We start from the raw sequence: 24,467 nt of genomic DNA, 5'->3' as shown, positions 1-24,467 counted from the left end.
GGATGTCATGCCCCTCCTCTACCAAAAATTTAGGATTACTGCAATTGAATCCAAGCCTTTCCCTCACCCATTCCATATCCCAGCAATGCTCCTCCTTCTAATACTCAAGTTCACGCAGCAGGAGTGGCTCAAAAAAAAAAAGAAAAGAAAAGAAAAGAAACACAAGGGCACAGAGAGAGCATGGATACCAGCCAAGGCTGACAGAGTTTTAATAACCTGGGATTAGAAAAGCTGTGCAAATATATTTATTATCAAGATGTTTCAATTTGTTATTATTATCAGCTTATTTTTATTGAGCAAAAGGTCTTCTGTGTTCTTGCCAGATGGCCAGGAGAACATTAGGAAACCATTTCTGAAGGATGGTCCTCAGTAATCCAAAGCAAGCCAAAAAAATGAACTTCCTGCTATTTGAACAACCCATCATCCACACAAAAAAGCAGAGGAAATGAAGTGTTGCTTCTTCAATTTCTACCCTGACGGGGTTATAAATATGACAAAATTAAATGATAAATATCACAATCCCAATGCCAAATATATTCGCCAATAATGATTTAATTTAAAATAGAGGCTTTCATTTCATCACCATCCTGTAAGAAGTACAACTACCCAGGGACCACCATGATGTGAGAAGCCTAAGCTGTGTGGAGAGGCCTCAGAAGATGAGACACCACATGGAGAGACTAGCCAGGGACACTGAGGAGCTATTCCTATGAGTGAAGAAGCCACCTTGGAAGTGGAACCTCCAGGCCCAGATGTTCAACCAACACCATCTAGAGCAGAGATGAACTGCCCAGCTGAGGCCTTCTGAAATCCCTGACCTACACAATTATGAGAATTGTTACTATAAGCCACTCAGTTTTGGGTGGGTTTTTGCAGACAGCAATGGAGAATCAAAACAGTCATCACCTCTTGCATGAGCTTTGGTACCATCAGAGAAGCAAAAGTGAGGTGGCCTAACCATTCTTCAGACAAGAGTGAAAAATGAACAAGTGTCCTTCTAGCTGGCTCAGACTTCAGAGCCACTTATCCTTAACCCTCAGGTAGAACTCAGTTACAACAAGAAATAGATCTCCTAACTTCTAGCCAACTCATCCCAATAAGAATCATTAAATCCCTAGAGACACTAATGGTGAAAGGTTACTTCATTCAAATAAGATCACCCAAATGCAGAAAGCCTGGAGTAGGACCCTAAAGTAATTGCTGACTCTCAAGATAAATGACCTCTTGCCTCTAGGAATCTTCCCCAACTATGTGATCCCCTGAGAAATCCTATAAATTGCTTGGCAGGTACAATGGGTATGCATTCTATCAATATCCTAATCTCTCAAGAGCAAGACACAGGTTACTCCTAGAGTCTATCTTCCAGCTATAGGCCACCTGAACCAAGGAATCTGCTAAGAGTCTCTAAGCCTTGTCAAACTTATTAAGGAAATGAAACAGACACCCAATACCATACAGCAAAGGACGAGGTGGGTCATCCAGGCAATTTTACTATTTGAATATTTTTAAACTTATAGTTGTTTCTTCAGCTCCAGCAAACGGGGACATGTGGCTGTGCTATCTGTATTCTATGGTGCTATTAAAATTAGTTCTAATAAATATTCCTGCTATAGTTAGAAGAATGATTGGGAATGGGTGAGCCCTTGAAGAACACTGGGAAATGTTACTAAGAATAAGGAGCCCTTTCTACTTTGCAGTCTTCTACCATTTAGTCCTGAAACACTCTTTCGAGGGAAGTTACTTCTGTTACGTTCTTTATAGGCCAGGAAATAGGGACACACAAAGACTGCAGTGAGTAGAATTTACGTCAATTTACATGTATCGATACCCATTCAAGCCATGTACAAAAGTGTGGATGATCTATACAACTGGTTAGATACCCAAGATGGAAAATATAACAGGGAATTTAAACTCTGGTCTGCTACACTAGAACAGTGGTCGGCAAACTGAGGCTCTGTTGACTAATGAGTTTGCTGACCTCTGCCTTAGGGAAAAACACTTAAAAAAACATTTTAATAATGTACTAATGTCTTTAACCTGAAGACAAAACTTCTGGGTAAGGGTAATGCCTTACGCAGTGGTCGGCAAACTCATTAGTCAACAGAGCGGCAAACCGCGGCTCGCGAGCTGCAGTTTGCCGACCACTGCACTAGAAGAATAATTTCACTTTTCCTTGCCCGTCTCCCCTCCTAAATACACCAACTTTCAGAATAAAACTGCTTCCTTTACCAGGATTTAGAGTTACTATATAGTAATTCATGCCAAAATACAGAAATTGTCCTGTAGTGTATGGCAAATAATAATTTTATCATAGTCCAAAATGGGAGAAAAAGTTGAGTGACCTTATCCCAGATAACAGGAAGCTGGTGTTTATTCTACAATATTGTGACTGCATATAAAATGAGGTTACCAGGAGCTAGGGGAGGGGGAATGGAGAATTATTATTTAATGGTACAGAATTTCTGTTTGGGATGATTAAAAAGTCCTGGAAATCCATAGTGGTGATGGTTGCACAACACTGTAAATGTACTTAATGCCACTGAATTGTAGATACAAAAATGATAAATTTTATGTATATTCTACTACAATAAAAAATTTAGGGGAAAATGACTTCATGAGGAACTAAAACAGTCATAAATGACTAACTCGTGCATTAACATTTCAGTGGTAGAAAATGACTCAAGAAAGAAAAATTAAAAGTTTATATTTTATGTTACATATATGTCCATCTGAATAGTTTTGAAAACCTTTTTAATAATTTTTCCATCTAGCCAAAACTGGTTTGGCTCAGTGGATAGAGCATCGGCTTGCGGACTCAAGGGTCCCAGGTTCGATTCCGGTCAAGGGCATGTACCTTGGTTGCGGGCACATCCCCAGTAGGGGGTGTGCAAGAGGCAGCTGATCGATGTTTCTCTATCATTGATGTTTCTAACTCTCTATCCCTCTCTCTTCCTCTCTGTAAAAAATCAATAAAATATATTTTAAAAAAATAATAATTTTTCCATCTAAAAACATAAGAGGCTTAATGGTATTTATCACTGGCATTTCATATCTAAAAACACTTCAGACTTAGATAATACTTTAACCAAATGATCAAAATTTAAATCACCAATAAAGGGCAATGAGACATCATGTGCTTCCTGATACATTCATTTCCTAAGGACATATCACTTATGCAGTATCCAGACAAAAATTCAAAATCTTAATCTAAACATGAAAGCCATCAACCAACCCAAATTTGGTGCATTCTACCATACAGTGTCATGAAATGTCATTGTTCAAAATGTCAATGTCATGAAAGACAGCAAAAGGCTTACAGGAAATAGTTCCAAAAGGGAACTAGAGGGCCATGACAAATAAATTAAATATGTGATCCCAGGCTGGGGACAAATGATGGAATTGAAATACAGACTGCAGACTACTGTATTAATATTAAATTTCCTGAATCTGAACAATGACATGTGCTTGTGTACAGTTTTCAAGTTTAATATGTCAATGGAAAACTGCTGAAAACAGTACATTGACTAGATACTACAATGCTAAAGGAAAAAGAACTGTTCATAAATGCTGTAATCTAGTTAGTGAAAGTGTTTATCACATAGGTATGAGTTAGCAATTCTGAAACTACTTTATGTGTATACTGGAATTAAACAGATAAATATGTAAGTTTTAACTATCATCTATATATATAAAAGCCCAGCAACCAAACGACAGAACGAATGGAACGACTGGAACGACCAGTCACTATGACACATACTGTGGCAGCCAACCAGCCTGATCTGGGCCCCAATTGCCCCCCCCAACCTCCTGTGGCCCCTCTCTCTGGCCATCCCCACCCCCAATCGCCCCCCACCCAGATCGTGTCCATGGCCCCTCCCACTAGCCAGCCAACCTCCTGGTGTCCCTTCCCCCAGGATAGCCCCCCGATAGGCCTCGATCACCGGCCAGGCTGAGGTACCCACCCATGCACGAATCCGTGCACCAGACCTCTAGTACAGGTAGTCCTCGGGTTAGGTCGGACTCGATGTACGTCATTTTGTGGTTACATCGCCATCTCCCATTTATTTATTAAAAAAAAAAGTTCCTGGAAGGTCAATGGGGAAAAAAAAGGAGATATATGTACTACTATGTGTAATAATTTAAACAATAAAATAAAATTTTGGAAAAAAAAGTTCTGTCATTTCGACGTATGCACATATGTGCTTTATGTTTTTTATTATTTATTTACCACAAGTAAAGGTCAGGAATATTTACCATTAAGTAAAGGGTATGCAGATTTCACTTCATTACCGCTGTTTATGTGCTCCATGTGAGTGACTTAGGTGCTTATGTAGGTGGGTTCTGACTTACGCCGAAAATTGCATTACGTCGCGCCATAGGAACGGATCTCCAACGTAACCCAAGGACCTACTGTATATAATAAAGAGCTAATATGCTAATTAGACCAAACAGCAGAACAACCATCCGGACAACCTTCCGGACAAAGCCAGGGCTGCAAGGGCCGAGGCATCTGGGGCTGCGCGGGCCAAGCCCCTTGCACAAATTTCATGCATTGGGCCTCTAGTCCTATATAGTAAAAGCCTAATATGCTAAGTATCTGGTCGTCCGGTGGTCCACTGAACCAATAAAAGCATAATATGCTAATGATATGCTAAGGCCGCTCAACCACTCGTTATGATGTGCATTGACCACCAGGGGCAAACAGTCGACCAGTCGACCAGTCGCTACAACGTGTACTAACCACCAGGGGACAGACACTCAGACCAATAGGTTAGCTTGCTGCTGGGGTCCGGCAGATCAGGACTGAGTGAGACGGGCTGGACATGCCCTGAAGCCCTCCCATAGTCCCTCCCTGGCTGGCCACCTCCCACATCCCTCCCCAGCCCCAATCATGCACTGGTAGGTCCCTTGGCCTGGCCTGCACCTTCTCGCAATCCAGGACCCCTTGGGGGATGTTGGAGAGCCAGTTTTGGCCCAATCCCGCAGGCCAGGCTGAGGGACCCCACTGATGCACGAATTCGTGCACCAGGCCTCTAGTTAAGGCATGAAAGAGCAACTTAATCTCAAATGGTTTAGTATAGATGGATGGATGGATAGATAGATAGATAGATAGATAGATAGATAGATAGATAAACAGGAAGAAGAGGGAGGGAGGGAGGGAGGGAGGGAGGGAGGGAGGGAGGGAGGGAGGGAGGGAAGGAGGGAGGGAGGGAGGGAAGGAGGGAGGGAGGGAACATATGGAAGAAGAAATAAAATAAGGCAAATGTTAAGTAAATCTAAGTAAAGGGTATGCAGATTTCTCATTACTATTCTTGTAACTTTTCTATCAGTTTGAAATTACTTCAAGATAAAAAGTTTAGCCTGGGTTCTTGAATCACTACATGTCAGAAAACCACCTACAGAACCAGAAATACCCACACTGGGGAAAAAAGCTTCTACTGTGTTAAGCCCCTGAAAGTGAGGGTACACAGCTGCTAGTGTTACACTAAACAATATGATAGAACTTCAGTGTAATTGATCTTTGCTTCTTGTAGGGTACAGCTCTACTTTACTTAATCAAATATTTGTCACAAATACTCTAGGAAATGATATGAAATAAAATGAATGTGGATCCACCAATAAAAGTCAATGGGCAAAAATCTGAGGAGAAATAGGTTATTTTCACAATCTTCAGAACATTTCCCCCAAGATACTTTAACTACAAGAGAAAAGATATTCTGATTAATACTCTTCAAAAGTGTCATGAAAGACAAGATTAAGAAACTATTACAGACTAGGTGAATCTAAGGAGAAATAACTAAACCCAAAATGAAATCCTAGATAGTATCCTGGAACAAAAACAGATCACCAGTGGAAAAAAACTAATGAAATTTGAATAAGGTCTATACTTTAGTTAATAATATTGTACCAGTGTTAATTTCCTATTCTTGATCATTGTACTATGTTAAGTAAGATGTTAACATTAAGGGAATAGAGTGAGGAATATAAGAGAATTCTCTGTACTATTGTTGCAACTCTTCTAAAAGTCATTTTCTGGCCCAGCCAGCTTGGCTCATTGGTTGAGCATGGACTTATGAACCAGGAAGTCAAGATTTGATCGCCAGTCAGGGCACATGCCTGGGTTGTGAGATTGATCCCCAGTGGGGGTCATGCAGGAGGCAGCTGATCAATGATTCTTTCTCATCATAGATGTTTCTGTCTCTCCCTCTCCCTTCCTCTCTGAAATCAGTAAAAATATAAAAAATAAATTTGTTTTCTGTAAGCTTGTCTCTTGACTGATTGAACATTCTTACTAGTTTCCACGTACATGGTAACCTCTACTCCCACTCAAAACTCCAGTAGAACAAAAATACAGGGATTTTTAAAAGCTTAAACCTACAAGAAAAAGAGAAATTTCTCAAGAACAAAATTATGGTGGTAAGAAAACAGAAGGAGCCCTGGCCAAGTAGCTCAGTTGGTTAGAGCATTGTCCCTATAGGCCAAGGTTGTGGGTTTGATTCCCAGTCAGGGCACATACAAGAAGCAAACAATGAATGCATAAACAAATGGAACAACAAATCAATCTCTCTCTCTCTCTCTCTCTCTCTCTCTCTCTCTCTCTCTCTCTCTCTCTCTCTCTTTCTCTCTCTCTCTCTCACACACACACACACACACACACACACACACCAATAAACAAATAATAAAAAAAAAGATGGACATATAGTGATAGCAGGAAGTGGAAACCAAGAAGTTAATTCATACAACAGACTCTGACAAAGGACCCAGTGAGGTGTAAGCACAGGTAGAAGCAGGAGGATAAAAGCATTTCAAACCTAAGACACCATTATTTTAGGTAGCACTAACAAAGCATTGCCAAATAAGATATGACATAATACTTTACCATCTAGCATTTATCTTAGACTTATTAAAGGAGCTCTTTTATTTTTTTGTTTTGTTTTGTTTTGTTTTGTTTTTGTTTTATTCAATTTCTTTTATTAAGGTATTATATGTGTACATATCTTACCATTGCCCCCCACCCCACTCCCATACATGCCCTCACCCCCCAGTGTTTTGCGCCCATTGGTTATGCTTATATGCATGCATACAAGTCCTTTGATTGATCCCTTATCTTCCCCACCTCTCCCTAACCTTCCTGCTAAAGGAGCTCTTTTAGACATAGATTTTTCACTTATCATTCATATATTCATGAAAATGAAAATAAGTAGTAGTACAATGTATATCAGACTTTCAGGTCTAAAATGCCCAGCCATTCATGTATTTTCTCATGAGAGTTTTCTAAAATTCTTACAACTAGAGTCAATTTTATTTCAGCACCAGGATGCTATTATTTATATATAAGACAAATTGCTAGAAGAAAAATAAGAGCATGACAAAACATTTAAGTTACTGTCCTAAGAAATTGCCCAAAGGATTTTTTCAAAGGAAAAATTAATATTAGGGTCAAGACTCCATCCTTGGCTACATGTGAGGCCAACACTAAAACCAACAGGGGAACTGACTTTCAACAAGGATCTGTTCCATTCCATTTGTGAAACTATAAGAAGTTAATATTTGATAAACAGCTCAGAGCTCCTCTATTCCACCTAACCACTAGTTACTTCTCGGTTTAAAGTTCAAGGCACTTAGGCAGAAACATTAGTTCAAGAATTAGAGAAATAGCCCTACTGGCATGGCTCAGTGGTTGAGCATCGATCTATGAACCAGAAGGTCACAGTTCAATTCCCAGTCAGGGCACATGCCCGGGTTGCGGGCTCGATCCCCAGTGTGGGATGTGCAGGGCATAGCCAATCAATGATTCTCTCTCATCATTGATACTTGATACTTCTATCTCTCTCTCCCTTTCTCTCTGAAATCAATAAAAAAAATTAAAAAGAATTAGAGAATTATACTTGTCCCCCCACCCAATCTTGTATTGCACACACTGTAGCACCACCAGAAAGAGCCACTTACTTATCACCATGAGAGATGGCTCCAATCATATTTACTAGACCTGCAAAGGAAAGTTATAATTCACAATTAAATAGAGCACCACTACCTGCCTATTCCAGATAAAATTAGATTTTGAAAACTGATTAAAAAAAAAAACCAGATCCAGAGACATCAAAACATGCAACAGACTGACATATTTTAGAGGGAAGGAGCAAGTGGGAAGAGATTAACCAAAGAACTTATATGCATATATGCATAGCCCATGGACAAACAATAGTTCAGAGGGGGCGGGAGGGGGTAGAGGGGTTCAATGGAGGATAAAAAGGGGACATCTGTAATACTTTCAACAATAAAGATTGTTTAAAATGTTTAAATTACATTTTGAGAAAAAAATCAATACTCATTTTGATTTCTCAACTTTAAACAATGGAATGCTGACAAAGCACCCTGCTATACATTCACCCAACCACCTGTCACCAACATCAGCCTCTAACACAAAGGGCTATTTTTATGTAGTACCCTACGGAGATAGATAATATCCCATTGCCATGGCAACAAGTTTTCCAGAACATACATTAGCCCATGAAGAATGCAAAAGAGAACAAAGCTGTTTCTTTGCATTTGCCTTTACTTTACAGTATATGAGGATAATTCTAAAAAAATGTAAGGCCTCGGTTAGCTCAATAAGCCTTAGTGAGTCTGAGCAATGTACATACAAAGAAATCCTACATGGATACACATATACATACAGGAATGCTATCCTTCAGGGAAAGAAAAAAGCCAAACTAATGCAAAGCCATACCCCTATATAACTAGAGACCCAGTGCACGAAATTCATGCGCTGGGGGTTCCCTCAGTCGGGGAGGCTTCAGGGGATGACCAACTGTGGGGAGCGGGTCTAAGCCAGTAGTCCAGACATCCTTAGCACTGCCCTGGAGGCAGGAGAGGCTCCCGCCATTGCCATTGTGCTCGCCAGCCGTGAGCTTCACTTCTGGCCAAGGGGTGCTCACCCTGTGGGAGCGCACTGACCACCAGGGGGCAGCTCCTGCATTGAGCATCTGCCCCCTGGTGGTCAGTGTGTGTCATAGCAACTGGTGGTTCCGCTGTTCGGTTGATTTATATATTAGCCTTTTATTATATAGGATATGCTTTCTACTCCCCTGAACTAATTCATCCTCTGGTCCTAATGCGACCTTTCCACCATGTGCAGCTTACTCCTGGCAGAATCTCCAATGCTCTGAACAAGAACAAGCATCGCAACTCATGCAACTGCCCCACTCTGATCAAAAAGCACAAACACTCCATATCCAAATGCAGACAGACAACCCCACAGTCCTCAAGGTTCCCCTAGATAAGTGCAAAAAGCAGCTCAGATGGGCCAGTTGCTCCTGTCCAGCCCTCTCCAGTGCCTCCTAGAGGTCATACACCCAGACCTTGCTTGGCACAAATGGACTTCCCTCTCTCCCCACACAAGCCATGCCCCATTTTCTGTAGGATTCAATGCAGTGGTTCCCAGTCCCGGTTGTAGCCTGTGCTGGCCTTCCCTCTATATGTTCCCGAGGCACTCCCAACCCTTCTTTATCCCTCTGCCCATGAGGCTGACCTCTATAAGCTTCAACACCCAGTCTCCCCTGCCCCTGACTTCCACTTGGGTGAAGACAGTGAGAGGCACTTCATCACATCCGATGGCAGGAGAGTGGGTTATCTGCGCTTCAGCCCACCATTCCCTCCCTGGACACAGCTCTGGCAATGGCTGCATTCTTCTATACTACTGTGTCTATTTGGGAGCCACCTTTCAGAGTTCCAGCAACAATATCCCTTCCCCTGGTCACCTCAGATCTATGGAAGGCACTGGCTTCCTGCTTTTGCTAGTTTTCATGCCTCAATGCCCCTGCTTTTAGTAAAACCGTCTGAGCTTGCTATTTCCTGCAGGGCCCTGAATTTATTTTTTTAATATATATACTTTTATTGTTGATAGCATTACAGATGTCTCCCATCCCCCGCTTTGGGGTCCTGAATTTCTGATGGCTTACTTGGCTTCAAAGTTTGATCAACTTTGACCCTAGGGCTGACACATGCTGTCTCTAGGCTTCACCATGCCACAAAAGCTCCTTAGAAAATAGTCCAAAACCCTTCCTCCCTCCCTCTCCCTCCCTCTCTCTCTCTCTCTCTCTCTCACACACACACACACACACACACACACTCACCCTTTAAGGAAGAATCCAAACATTTATACTGAATTGCTATGAAAACAATAGCCTCTTCATTAAGGCAGCATCAGAAAACTTCCCTTTCATTTTTAGTTTGTCCCTTCAACAAAGACTGAATTTCAACCCAAATAATTATGAAAGGTATTGCCAGAAGTCAGTTCTCTCTGTGACCTTGGTGAAGTTACTGAACTTCTGCACCTCCACTTTGTTTTCTTCAAATTGGAGACAATAATACCTCTAGTAGTTTGGTTGTGAGAATTAAATAAAATGAACTTGTGCCAAGTTATAGGACAAGGCCAAGTACACGGCAATCAGTAAATAAATGGTAGCTGCTACTATAAAGGTTTTCATCATATAGCTACAACCAGAGTACATTTTTGCTTCAGGGGACACTTTACAATGTCTGAAAACATTTTTTGTTTTAGCATACAGGGGAGGGACAGATACTGGCATCTAGTGGGTAGAGATTAGGGGTGCTGCTAGACATCCCGACCCAGACCAAAGTGTCGATAGTGCTGAGGTAGAGAACCCTTGATCTAGGACAATGAATAAATTAACAGAATCTAAAACATCCACATGCTAAATGCACCTGCTTTACTTCCATTGCCATCTCTCAGCAGTAGGACTATGAAGGTACCAGGGTGTACGCAAAGGAGAGGAGTTGAAACATTTTAAATTTGAAAGAAAAAAAAAAAACTAAAAAAGCAAGCACACCAAACATCTCCTGGGGCAAAAAGCTGTTTACATATAATCATGTTTTTCACGAGGCTGACCCTGAACTACGGGAGAAACAAAGAGATTATTATATTAAATATGCTCTTTTGCAGGCATGGGGCAAACATTACACATTTAAGAAAGCCTGCTTTTAAAAAAAAAACAATTTGTAATTGCTGGCATTGATGAGTATACTTCAATTAGTCAGGAAATTAACACAGTGAACCACTTAATTACCCCCAGGAGGCTGAACAAAGATATTTTTCTGTAAACCAATGGCAAAGTGTTAGAAATGAATTAAGTCAAAACAAACATTTACTACTAGCCTAATGTTAATAGCCTCTCCTGGTCATGAATTAATTCTTTTTTTTTTAATTTCTTTATTGATTAAGGTATCACATATTTGTCCTCGTCCCCCCATTTCCATCCCACCCCCCTCCCCACACATGCACCCACCCCCCTGTTGTCCTTAACCGCTAGTTGGGCTCATATGTCTGCACACAAGTCCTTTGGTTGATCTCTCCCTTTATCCCCACCCTTCCCTACCCTCCCCCCGAGGCCCGACTTATTCTAAAGATAGCTAGGTTTCTCTAGTCACTTAAAAATCACTTCTTCCTTCAAGTTATGGTCCAGACAGTGTTGAAAGTAGAAATAATAGTGGTAAATAAAAGAGGCCCAACAGCCAGCTGGCACCTGCTCTGGAGTGAGGCGGAGCTGAGAGGGCCAGATAGAAAGGTCAAGAGCACAGAGAACTCAGGGCCAGGACTACAGGGTCTGCAGAGACTGCAGCATAAGATCCTAGAGGAAGCAGAGCACTCATTCACTGTGGGCTTCCTTCCCCAATGTAAGACAGACTAGAGGGGGAGGGACCTGGGCTGGCCAGGAGTGCTACTGCCATTCTGACTTTGAAAATAATGAACTCCGAAAACTGGAATTTCTAGTCCTGACACCTCAGAGCAGGGCTTCTTAACCATTTTTGTACTGTGGCCCCCTCTGGCAGTCTACATGTACCTCTTCTCAGAATGTTTTTAAATGCATAGAATTAAACATTTAAAATACATTTTTAATTTCTTTATTGATTAAGGTATTACATATGTGTCCTTATCCCGCATAGGATTACTAGTATAAATAAACAAAATATATTGAAATGCGGCTATCAAAATATTTAAAAAACAAGTTTCTGGTAGTAACACATTTGTTTATTTATTAACACAATGAGTAAGATCAGCCAATGTGTCTAAACTATTGTAAATTGTCATTGAATTATCTGAAACAATTGTAATATGATTTTTTAAATATCCTATTTCTACAGATGATAAGGTCACAGGTACTGCTAATCCTTTTGTGGTTTGTTGGGTACACACATAATAGAAAGAAATGCTCGATTTCAGTCAGGGGTTAGTATAAAGATGTATTTTTCCCACATCTAAATTCACGGTCCCTGAACTGGACCCTGCTTTAGAGTATTCTGTGCTGGAGTGGGCATGCAGGGCATTCACATCTGCTTTTGCACTTTTTTTCCTGCCTCCTACTAGTTGAGAGGAAAAACAAACTGCCTAAAGGCTAAAATTGGAAATAATAACTTAGAAGATATATATTTGCCAGTTCTACTTGGCATAAGAAAATGAATTATGTATGCAAGTGTTTTTAGGAAGATAAAGAAATCTTGAAATGAGTGGTGAAGCTATATATACATATTCTGGCCGCAAAAAACTAATCAGAATAATTTTCTGCTTCAGAAAACTCTGCAAGGCAAGTGTGGTGGAAAGACGCTAAGGTGCCTCTCACCACGAATAATTCTCACTTCCTGGTGTCTGTGCTTTTGTAGAATCCTCTCCCCCCCTTGAGTGCAGACAGAACCGTGACTTGCTTCTAACCAACGGACTATGGCAAAGGTGATGGGATGTCACTCATCTAAGTCAACTGGAGAGAATCTCCTACTGACCTCAGAGGAACAAACAGGCATGTTATGAACTGCCTATGGAGAGGGCCATGTGGCAAGGAACTTCGGGGTGGCCTCTAGGAGCTGAGGGCTTTAGTCCTAAAATCACAAGGAACTGAATTGTACTAACAACCACATGAGCTTGGAAGAGGTCTCCAAGCTCCAGAAAGGAATGCCGTTCAGCCAACAACTTGATTTTGACCTTGTAAAACTCTGAACTGAAGACCCAGTTAAGCCATGTCAGGACTCCTGACCCACAGAAATGAGATAATAAATGTATTGTTTTAAGCTTCAATTTAAATTAATGGAAATTCATTATAAAGTAATAGGTAACTAATGCAGTAACCAATGCGGGGGAGAGGGGACGACCAACCTAGTTTGCCTGGGACTGTCCTGGTTTGAAAACTGAAATCTCCACATCCTAGGAAACATCTGTCTGGAGCAACCCAGGTTAGTTGGTTGCTGCTATGATCTGAACGTTTGTCCCCCCAAAACTCATATGTTGAAATCCTAATGACTGACGTGATGGTATAAGAAAATGGGGCCTTTGGAAAATGCTTAGGCAAGGAGGGTGGAGTCCTCATGAATGGTATTAGTGCCCTTATAGTAAGAGGCCAGAAAGCTCTTTAGCCCTTTCCACTATGTGAGGACAGGACAAGAAGGCACCAGCTATGAACCAGAAAGGGGCCTTCACCAGACCCCAAATATGCAGATCTTGGACTTCCAGCCTCCAGAACTATGAGCAATAAATATCTGTTATCTATGAGCAACCAATCTGTAGCAATTGTTATAGCAGCCCAAACAGACTAAGACAGTTGCCCACCCATAGACATGTAAAAAAGAACAGAATGATATAATACAAAAATACTAGATGCTTGCCTTTAGAAAACATAGAAAGTTTCAAAAAACCTGGAAAGGACCCAAACCTTCTTTAAAAACTTACCAGTAATGCACAGCCAGTGTGGCTCAGTGGTTGAACATCGACCGATGAACCAGGAAGTCACAGTTCAATTCCCGGTCAGGGCACATGCCCTGGTTGTGGGCTCGATCCACAGTGTGGAGTGTGCAGAAGGCAGCCAATCAGTGATTCTCTCTCATCATTAATGTTTCTATCTCTCTCTCCCTTCCTCTCTGAAAGAAATAAAAATATATTTTTTAAAAAAGAAACATCAGCCGAAACCGGTTTGGCTCAATGGATAGAGCGTCGGTCTGCGGACTGAAAGGTCCCAGGTTCGATTCCGGTCAAGGGCATGTACATTGGCTGCGGGCACATCCCTGGTAGGGGGTGTGCAGGAGGCAGCTGAGCGATGTTTCTCTCTCATCAATGTTTCTAGCTCTCTCCCCCTCTCCCTTCCTCTCTGTAAAAAATCAATAAAATATATTAAAAATAAACAAATAAAAATAAATAAAAAGAAACATCAATGATGAGAGAGAATCATTGATCAGCTGTCTCCTGCATGCCCCACACTGGGGATCAAGCCCATAACCCCGGCGTATGCCCTAACTGGGAATCGAACCATGACTTCCTGGTTCATAGGTCAACACTCAACCACTGAGCCACGCCAGCTGGGCATCTCATCATTAATGTTTCAATCTCTTTCTCCCTCTCCCTTCCTCTCTGAAATCAATAAAAATATATATTTTTAAAAAAGAAACATCAATAATGAGAGAGGCCGAAACCGGTTTGGCTCAGTGGATAGAGCGTCGGTCTGCGGACTCAAGGGTCCCAGGTTCGATTCCGGTCAAGGGCATGTACCTTGGTTGCGGTCACATCCCCAGTAGGGGGTGTGCAGGAGGCGGCTGATCGATGTTTCTCTCTCATCGATGTTTCTAGCTCTCTATCCCTCTCTCTTCCTTTCTGTAAAAAATCAATAAAATATATTAAAAAATAATAATAATAATGAGAGAGAATCATTGATCAGCTGTCTCCTGCATGCCCCACACTGGAGATCAAGCCCACAACCCCGGAATATGCCCTAATTGGGAATCGAACTGTGACCTCCTGGTTCATAGGTTGACACTGAACCACGCCAGCTGGGCATCTCTCCCTCTCCCATCCTCTCTGAAATCAATAAAATTATATTTTTCAAAAAGTTGCCAATAATTAGTGAAACAACTCAAGATTTCCTCAAAATCAATTTTCTATACCCTTAAAGTAGGGCAGTCCCTAGTTATGAGTATAAAACTAGGACAATGTTCAAATCCATCTTATATTTCTAGTCTTCACCTTGTTACTTTTTCCAAGTCCCTGTTGGTTTCCCCAATTATTCTAAATCAGTTCTCACACATTGTTATCTTAAAGACTGCCAATGGCTTGAATGCGTGGAACCATCTATCAGTCTTGCCATTTGACCATAGACCAGTTACTTTTCTGCCCATATTAAATCCCTGAATGTTTCATCTCCTCTTACCAACCCCAGATTTCTTCCTTAAATATAAAACCTATAAATCATATGATGTCTGAGATTTTCTTCGGGATAATATAAGGGGAAGGGAACAAAGGTGGGAATGCAGATAGAATGGAATTGATCATGTATTGATGGCTGTTCAGCCTGGGTGACAAGTGCAGAGGAGTTTAATGAACTTTTCCATCCACTTGTTTGTTTGAAAATATCGATTTTTTAAAAGGATGAGAAAAAAGCCTATGAAAGCCTAATACAGATCCTCTAACACTCTCAAGAATATCAGTGTGCATTTTGGTATCTATGAAGGCATTTTTAATATTTGTACGTGTTTAGAACAGTCCCCTGGTCATATGACATTCTATATAAAAAAAAATGACACCTACTTTCCTTAGGCATAAAGGTCTCTACAACACCATAATTATGAGTCATTGTAAGAGTGGTTAATGAAGATTTTTTAAAAGGAAACATAAGGCCCTGGCCAGGTAGCTCAGTTGGTTAGAGTGTCATTACGATACGCCAAGGTTGTGGGTTTGATCTCCAGTCAGGGCACGTACAAGAAACAACCAATAAAGAACAACAAATCTCTCTCTTTCTCTCTCTCTCTCTCTCTCTCTCTCTCTCTTTTTTTAAAAAAAGACATAGCCTTAGCCAGTTTGGCTCAGTGGATAGAGCGTTGGCCTGTGGACTGAAGGGTCCTGGGTTTGATTCCAGACAAGGGTACATGCCCGGGTTGTGGGCTCAACAGACATCCCCTGAGGGGTCCTGCAAGAGGGCGCAAGCTGGGCTGAGGGACCCCTCCCTCAGTGCACAAATCTCGTGCACCGGGCCTCTAGTAGTTAATAATAGTGTATTATATACCTGAAAGTTGCTAAGAGGGTAAATCAAATAAGCTCATCATGAGAAAAAAATGTATAAGTGTGTGGTGATGGATGTTAACTAGACTTATTATAGTAATAATTTCACAATATTAACAAATATAAAATCATTATGTTGTATACCTGAAACTAACATAATGCTATATATGTCAATTATATCTCAATGAAAAATAAAGACATTATTTCAAAACAAAAAAAAAGTTAACTATCATAAAAATAATTATGACTCTTGAAATATGCACAGCATCCCCAGAGACTAAGATACCATCCTAAGAGATATATATTATAAAGGAATCTATACAGTCTGTTAATTCATTATGTCATACACAAAAGTTGCCAGTTTAAGGTAAACATTTTTTTCTAGATGTCATATTTAAAATATTTTCTTACTCAAACTGAAAAATAAAAACATTGGCATTGGAATGTAAGCTCAATGAGGACAGGGATTTGTATTTGATTCATTGCTATAACCATAGCAGCTAGAACAGTGTCTATCTGATGCACAATAGAAACTCAAATGACTCAAATACCCTTCAAACCCAATCCTGATTCCCACCACACCCTATGCCTTCTAGTAAAATACTAGCCATTGAATACCAATGAGATACTTCACAACCTGGGAAACCCATCACTCCAACAGTTCTAGTTTTTTATCTTAAAGTATTAAACAAAAACTACTTACCTGTTTCTCAGACATTGATATTCTCCTTTTTCAATTTGTGTTTCATTCTACCGTTTTTCTAGCTAATACTAAAATCCTTCTTTTAAAATAAATCAGCACATGAACATAAATACTCTATAAAGGATCCAAAAGGCCTTTTAAAATAGGCTATTTTGATGCATTAAAATAATTCAAGATGGCAAATAAGCACATGAAAAGATACTCAAAATCTTATGTCATTAGGGAATTGCAAATTAAAAGAACAATGAGCCCTGGCCAGTGGTGTTCAGTGGGTAGAGTGTCACCCTACATACCCAAGGGTGACAGGTCCAATTCCCTGTCAAGGGCACGAACTTGGGTTGCAAGTTCAATCCATGGGAAGTAACAAATCGATATGAGTTTCTTTCTCTTTTCCCCTCCTTCCCCCCTAACGCCTTCCTTTATCCCTCCCTCCCTTCCACTCTCTCTGAAAATCAATGGAAAAAATATCCTCAGGTGAGAGTTAACCAAAAATAAAATAAAAAGAACAATGAGATACAACTACATACCCATTAAAATAGCCAAAATCTTGAAAACTGACAACAACAAATGCTGACAAGAATGTGGAACAGCAAGAACTCTCATTCACTGCTAGGGGGTTGCAAAATGGTACATCCACTTTGGAAAAGTTTGGCAGTTTCTTATAAAACTAAACATACTTTTACCATATGATCCAGCAATCATGATCCTTGGTATTTACACAAAGGATTTGAAAACCTAAGTACACACAGATGTTTATAGCAACTTTATCCATAATTGCCGAACTTAAAAGCCACCTAGATGTCCTCCAATTGGTGGATGGATAAACAAACTATGGTACATCCAGACAATAAAATATTATTCATCACTAAAAAGAAATAAGCCATCAAGCTATGAAAAGATATGGAAGAATCTTAAATACATATCACTAAATGAAAGAAACCAATCTGAAAAGATTACATACTGTGTGATTCCACTATATGACAATCTGAAAAAGGCAAAACTATGGAGACAGTAAAAAGATCAGGTGCCTGCCCAGCCAGTATGGATCAGTGGTTGAGTGCCGCTCTCTGAACCAGGAGGTCGAGGTTTGATTCCCAGTCAGGGCATATGCCCAGTGTGTGGGCTTGATTCCGTTAGGGGCATGGAGGAGGCAGCTGATCAATTATTCTCCCTCATCATTGATGTTTCTGCCTCTCTTTCCTTCTCCCTTCCTCTCTGAGATCAATAAAAATATATTTTTTTAAAAGATCAGTTGCCTGCCAAGGGTTGGGGGTACGAGGAAGAGATGAAGCACCGAGATGGAGCATAGAGGATTTTAGGGCAGTGAAAATACTCTGTATGATATTATAATGATGGATACATGTCATTATACATTTGCCCAAATCCATAGATTGCACATCACCAAGAGTGAATCATAATGTAAACTATGAACTCTGGGTGATTATGATGTGCTAATGTTACATCAATTGTAACAAATGTACCACTCTGGTGGGGCATGGTGATCATGGGAATAGCTGTGCAGGTGTGGGGGTGAGTGGTATATGGGAACTCTGTACCTTCCCCTCAGTTTTGCTGTGAACCCCAAACTGCTCTGAATAAATAAAGTCTATTAAAATATATATATAATAAATATTATAGATTTCAACTGAAAAAAAATTCCTAAGATAATTCACTTCCATAACAAAGTAGCAGGTGTAGTGGTTTGTTTTATTCAAAGGAGAAGACAAAATTAAGTATTTTATTTTTTATTTTTTAATTTATTTATTAAGGTATTACATGTGTGTCCTTATTCCCCCATTACCCCCACCCCCCCCACTCATGCCCTCACCCCCCTGTTGTCTGTGTCCATTGGTTAGGCTTATATGCATGCATACAAGTCCTTTGGTTGATCTCTCCCCCTTACCCCCACCCTCCCCTACCTTCCCTCTGAGGTTTGATGGTCTGATCGATGTTTCTCTGTCTCTGGATCTATTTTTGTTCATCCATTTTATGTTGTTCATTATATTCCATAAATGAGTGAGATCATGTGATATTTATCTTTCCCTGACTGGCTTATTTCACTTAGCATAATGCTCTCCAGTTCCATCCATGCTGCTGCAAATGGTAAGAACTAAAATTAAGTATTTTTATAGAACACTTAATCCAGATAAGATTTTCGCCCTTCCTGAAACATTATGGTAATCTTAATTGTATGCTTATTAAGGAGAACATCTGACTGTTACTATAGAAACTATCTGAGCTAGCTAGTGCTTTCATGATTTGAGAAGTTATACCTGTTGGGCCACTTAATCCTGAACTTACATCTAAATATTTTAAAGAATGGCTAATGTTGCCTAGCCCGTGTGGCTAAGTGGTTGAACACTGACCCATGAACCAGGAGGTCAGGGTTCGATTCCCAGTTTGGGGCTCCATCCCCAGTAGGGGGCATGCAGGAGGCAGCTGATCAGTGATTTTCTCTTGGCATTGATGTTTCTATCCCTCTCTCCCTCTCCCTACATCTCTCTGAAATCAATAAAAACATACTGAAAAACAAAGGGAGGAAGGAAGGGAGGAAGGAAGGAAGGAAGGAAGGAAGGAAGGAAGGAAGGAAGGGAGGGAGGGAGGGAGGGAGGGAGGGAGGGAGGGAGGGAGGGAGGGAGGGAAGGAAGGAAGGGAGGAAGGAAAGCTAATATACCTATAGTGTAGTGCAACTCAAGGTGAATGAAGAATGTGTGTGCACACACACACATATACATACTCAGACACATACCACCACACAACACCAAAGTGGTTGGTAAAAATTAAGTGGCTGTTGGCTGCTGGCTTTGTTTTAATCTCTTCTAATTACATTTCCCTGTCCAGGATGCCTTTCCTGTTTATTTTCACCTGTAAAAACAATATTGGAGCCCAGCTGGTGTGGCAGCTCAGTGGTTGAGCACCGACCCATGAACCAAGAGGTCATGATTCGATTCCCTTGGTCAGAGCACATGTGTGGGTTTCCAGCTCGATCCCCAGTGCAGGCATGCAAGAGGCAGCTGATCGATGATTCTCTCTCATCATTGATGTTTCTGTCTCTCTCTCCCTCTCTCTCCCTCTCCCTTCCTCTCTGAAAATCAATAAAAACATATTTTTAAAGGAATACTACATTGTTCTGATTGTGTTGGGTTAATGGGGAAGGGTGCATTTTATTTTGCTGGCTGAAAAGGGGAGCTTCAAGCTCTGAGATTTACTACAAGGAATCTGATGGTCCCCTTTTGCCAGTCTTTTTGCAAGCAGATTCCACTGAACATCAAGAATAGAATCTCATTCATGCAAAGGCACTGTGCCTTGGGTTCTTCTACCTCAAGGGAGCATGGGTTCTAACACCAGGAAAGCCCTCTCCCCAACTCCTAAGGAGCAGTCACCCAACATACTCAGAATTAATATACACACCTTCTCACACTCCATGCATTACTAACAACATAAGCCTTAAAAGGTGCCCAGCTGTCACATGCTGTGTGGTCTGTCACTTATTCCTTTTTGAGTGGAGAAGTAGTGACAGCATTTAATAAACTGATTATGCTTGGGAGTATTCTGAGGGCCTGATGTAATAACCACGGTTTGTATTTGAAGGCACTGACGTTTTCTCTATCTGGTCCAACTCAACTGCTCAACAGTAGTGGCAGAACTATCTACATATCAAGGAATTTATAAAATTTATTGGGTGGCATTGGTTAATGAAATGATACAGGTTTCAGGTATACATTTCTACAATATACCATCTGTATATTGTATTGTGTTTACCACCCCAAGTCAAGTCTCCTTCCATCACCATTTTCAAGGACTTTTTAAGGGACAATCAGCCACGCTAAATTCCGTGAATACTAATTATATTTTCAGAAATCCTGAATGCTAAAAGGTGAAAGATTACAGAATGGCTAAAGTTACGCTCACATACAGGTATAATCATGCTCCAGCGGTATAAAAAAATATCTACAAACAATGATACTGCAAGTGAGCCATAAAACCCTTTAGATTTTAAAGTACCACTCCCCACTCTACATATTCCATTGATGTTAACTTCATACTGGCTATTGCTTTTAACAAAAGCTTCACTTCACGTTTTGGGCCTGATATGAAGAATCTCATGACCATTTAGTGCCAGTAACATCAAAAGACAATGTGCTTATCAAGTTGTCTTTCTCCAAGCTCCAAGGAGAGCACAAAACAAAAACAGCATCTGCTATGGATCATCCCCTCCTCATTTTCCAGGTTTGGAGCGGCCAAAAAGAGGTAGCTATGACACACATTACTTTCCAATTCTATTTCCAAGTCCAAGCAATGATAATATGGGCAATACAGCTGGCCCCCACAGTGGACCTCGGGGCCCACCTCTAGCCCTAAACTGGAAGCTTGCTCTGTCCTGCCAGATGTCCTCTTTGCAGCCCGTGTCCACGCTCTGCAACCTGTCAATACGGCTTTCCAGTTTAATACTAATTTTCAGAAATATGTTAGTAGGCAATATATAGGGTAGATATATACATAGAGAGGGAGGCAACATTTAGTCTTGGGCCCCCGGCCCTATAGACATACACATCACACATCCTTCAAGTTCAAATCCCAGCAAGGCACCCCAAGCGCCCACCCCTTCCCACCCACCCAGGAGAGGGAAGGGCAGGAGCCCGGAGCAGAGGTTAAACCAGACACCAGCCAAAACAAACGCCACTTCCAGAACAAGGCAAACTTTGGGTCTGGGTGGATTCAGAGCCCCAGAAATGGCTGGAGGAGGGGAGGGAGTACCAGTCCGGCTCAGGGGAGGAGGACGCTGAGCGCACCCAGCACGGCTGTGCTGCAGAGGAAGCTGGTGTCCCCCTGGGGAACAAGGGCTTCGTCTCCGTTCCCAGCCGCGAAGCCCCTTCCTTGCCACCTGGCCGAGGCCTCCGGGTCCCTGTGAGCAGCCCTGTCGCCCCACCCCTTGTCCCTACAGAAACGATCCCCTCCAGACCCGCAGGGGCACGAGGACCTACCTGGTGCAGGGTCTCGGCGGGGAGCTGCGACGCCCGAAACAGGTCGGCCACGGGGCCCGCGGCTGCGGTGGCTGCGCTGGGGGCGGCCCTGGCGGCCTCGGGGGGCCCGGACCCGGGGCCCCCACTTGCAGCGCCGGTGCAGCGCGCGAAGAGCTCGGAGTAGCACTGCTGCTCGCCCTCGCTCAGCAGCAGCGGCGGCCCGGAGCCGCAGCCCGCGCCCGCTGCCGCCTCCATCGGGCCTGGAAGAGGGCCCGTCGGAGCACTGTCCCCCCGGGTCGGGGCGCCGCTGCCTTCACCGCAGCCTTCGCAGCCTCTGCCTTGGCCTTGGCCGCCGCCGCCGCCGCCGCCGCCACCGCCCCCACGCCCCGCAGCTGCCGCGGCCTCTTCCTCCCGGCGCCGCCGGCCCCGCCCCCGGACTTGAATGTTGTGCCTCAGCGGCGCGGCACATGGAGACAGGCGCGACGCGGACCAATCGGAGCCGGGGGTCTCGCCCTGGCCCCGCCCAGGCCCCGCCCCCGCCTCACCTGGTGAAAAATACCGCGCACCTCCCGCCCTGCAGGGGGTCACAGGCTCCGCCCCGCTGCCCGGCCAGAGAGCAGGGCTGGGCCAGCGCCATTCGAGCGCGCCCTGCACCGGAGCGGGGGGCGGGCGGGGGGGGGGGTCTTTGCTCTCCGCCCGGGCCGGGAAAGGGCCCCACCTGGAGAATGGCTCTTTTCAGGGGGCGGGGAGAGCTGTGGCGTTTTCTCCCTAGGATGCTGGAACGAGTGCCCGGGCCCTACGCGTGCCTCCCAGAAAGGGGACCACCGCGCCAGGGAAATGAGGCGCCCCCTTTTTCCACCGCTATACTGGTTAGGGCCCTGAAAAGCTGAAGGATGGAGATCTTCAGACGACTGAGGTCCCGGTGACTCCCCATCGCGTTCAGGGTGGCGACGAGGTTAGGCCACTTTCTGCGAGATGGCTCAAAGCTGGAGTTGAGCCTTAAAAAGGAATGACATTGGTTAGTTAATATTAAATACTAGAGTAATAGGAGTAAAAAAAGGCCCTGGAAAGAACAGCACGTGTACATGCATTAAGCCTCTCTGGGAAACACTAACCCAAAGGAAAAATAGACATCTCGAGTGGCCTTCCCAAGGCTGAGGCGGCGGCGGGCGCACGCGGCGGTGGGTCCTCTTTCCCCTCCTCAGTGTGTGGAGGAGACCAAAACCGTGCTGGGTGCTCTCCCCTTTCCTCTGCGTCCGGACACCTACCCCCCTTCCCCCCCCCCCCCCCCCCCCCGCCCCGCGCCCCTCTGCCTGGCCCCTTCGCGCTGCGAGGTCTCTCAGAAGCAAGACTGTCCCGGCTCGTGGACAGCAGACGATTCCGTCTCAGCAGAAAAATGACAAAAAGCAATCTGGACAGAAGAAGAAACAAGGACAGGACCAAAAGGCTGCTGCCAGAGCTGCCTTAGTATATACCCGCACTGTCTGTGGGGCACAAATGCCAGACCCTCAGACCTTCCAGCCGCACTTTGAGAGCAAGCATCCCAAGACTCCACTTCCTCCAGAATCGGCTGATGTCCAGGCATAACGCTGTTTACAGGCGAATTCATGACGCCTTTGACTCTTCTACTGTCTCAGACCTTAGGTAGCAAACCTGCAGCTGTTTTTCTAACAAACTGTTGATCAGCAAAAATGAAGGGGCTACAGAAACACTCATTTTTATGCTGTTCCCTTTGGGGCTTCATGCAAAGACAATTCTGTGTGAATGTACAGTTGACTCCAATTTGGAAATCTGAGAATCAGTCCATCCTTGTTATAAAAATGTTTTACAATTGTAACTATATTGATGTTCAGAGTGTGTAAAATAACTCATTTAATAAGGTAGTACTTTGATTTTACAACAAAAACAAACAACATCTCAAGAAATAGCACGGATGATACAGACTTTGGTATTTGGGTCAGCTAAAATAAGGACCAAGGACAGGAAAAGAAAAAAACATCAGCAGATGGTTAAGGAGGGGGGAGACACAGAAGAAGAAAAAAGAAAAATTATGTCAATTCATAAGTGGTGGCCAAAGTAATACTTCCCTTTTGGAATCTAAAGAAATGAAATAGAGGAGAGGATCCACTCCAAAAGCAGGCAGTTCTTCACTAAGTTTTCCTTACATGACATTGTGCTTCAGACCTGCCAGGAGAGAATTAAGACAGCAGTAGGCTTGGGACAAGAGTACAGGAAGGATAGGTAAGTTGGGAGCAGCAAAGACTAACTTAGCTGGGGAACTTCCATTTCAAAATCTCACCACCATTGTATTTGCCACAACTGTAAGACCTTCTCGGGAAAATTGCAAGCCAAGAAATCATATTTATTCTCTTCTACCATCCCAATTGTACTTGGGTTTCCCTGAGAAAGGCCCACCATTCTAACAAAGGTTAAAAAGGGACCCACTTGCCCTAGCTGGTTTGGCTCAGTGGATAGAGCGTTGGCCTGTGGGCTGAAGGGTCCCGGGTTCGATTCCAGCTAAGGACACGTGCCTGGGTTGCAGGCTTGATCCGCTCCCCACCCTGAGTAGGGGGCGGGCAGGAGGCAGCCAATGGATGACTCTCATCATTGATGTTTCTGTCTCTCTATCCCCTTCCCTTCCTCTCTGAAATCAATAAAAATATTTTTAAAAGGGACACACTCTTTGTGATAAATGCCAAACCCTAATTTCCCCTACAACTCCTACAAAAAGAAATATGAGGTGTGA

The 24,467-nt window shown here is 42.9% G+C and overlaps 2 protein-coding genes across 2 annotated transcripts in view; one reads left to right on the top strand and one right to left on the bottom strand.

Annotated features, from left to right (window-relative positions):
* The window catches only part of REPS2 (RALBP1 associated Eps domain containing 2), a 184,297-nt gene extending 162,321 nt beyond the window's left edge, over positions 1-21,976 (bottom strand). The window contains exon 1 of the mRNA XM_054715568.1: positions 21,743-21,976. Within this exon, the coding sequence (XP_054571543.1) occupies positions 21,743-21,976 (234 nt within the window). The remainder of the gene's footprint in view (positions 1-21,742) is intronic.
* A 638-nt stretch (positions 21,977-22,614) lies between these two features.
* Positions 22,615-23,308, top strand: LOC129148814 (zinc finger protein 706-like). The gene is made up of 2 exons (XM_054714849.1): positions 22,615-22,643; positions 23,065-23,308. Exons 1-2 carry the CDS (start codon positions 22,615-22,617, stop codon positions 23,306-23,308), a joined length of 273 nt encoding a protein of 90 aa, XP_054570824.1.
* Positions 23,309-24,467: the final 1,159 nt, after the last annotated feature.

Source organism: Eptesicus fuscus, chromosome 1 (assembly GCF_027574615.1).
Source record: "Eptesicus fuscus isolate TK198812 chromosome 1, DD_ASM_mEF_20220401, whole genome shotgun sequence".
NCBI classification, from domain to species: domain Eukaryota; kingdom Metazoa; phylum Chordata; class Mammalia; order Chiroptera; family Vespertilionidae; genus Eptesicus; species Eptesicus fuscus.
This window is presented reverse-complemented; position numbering and strand designations above follow the sequence as displayed.

Coding starts and splice junctions, on each gene's coding strand:
- LOC129148814 (XM_054714849.1), top strand. CDS start 22,615: ATGGAGATCTTCAGACGACTGAGGTCCCG. Junction 22,644..23,064: donor TTCAGACGACTGAGGTCCCG/GTGACTCCCCAT, acceptor GAGGTCTCTCAG/AAGCAAGACTGTCCCGGCTC.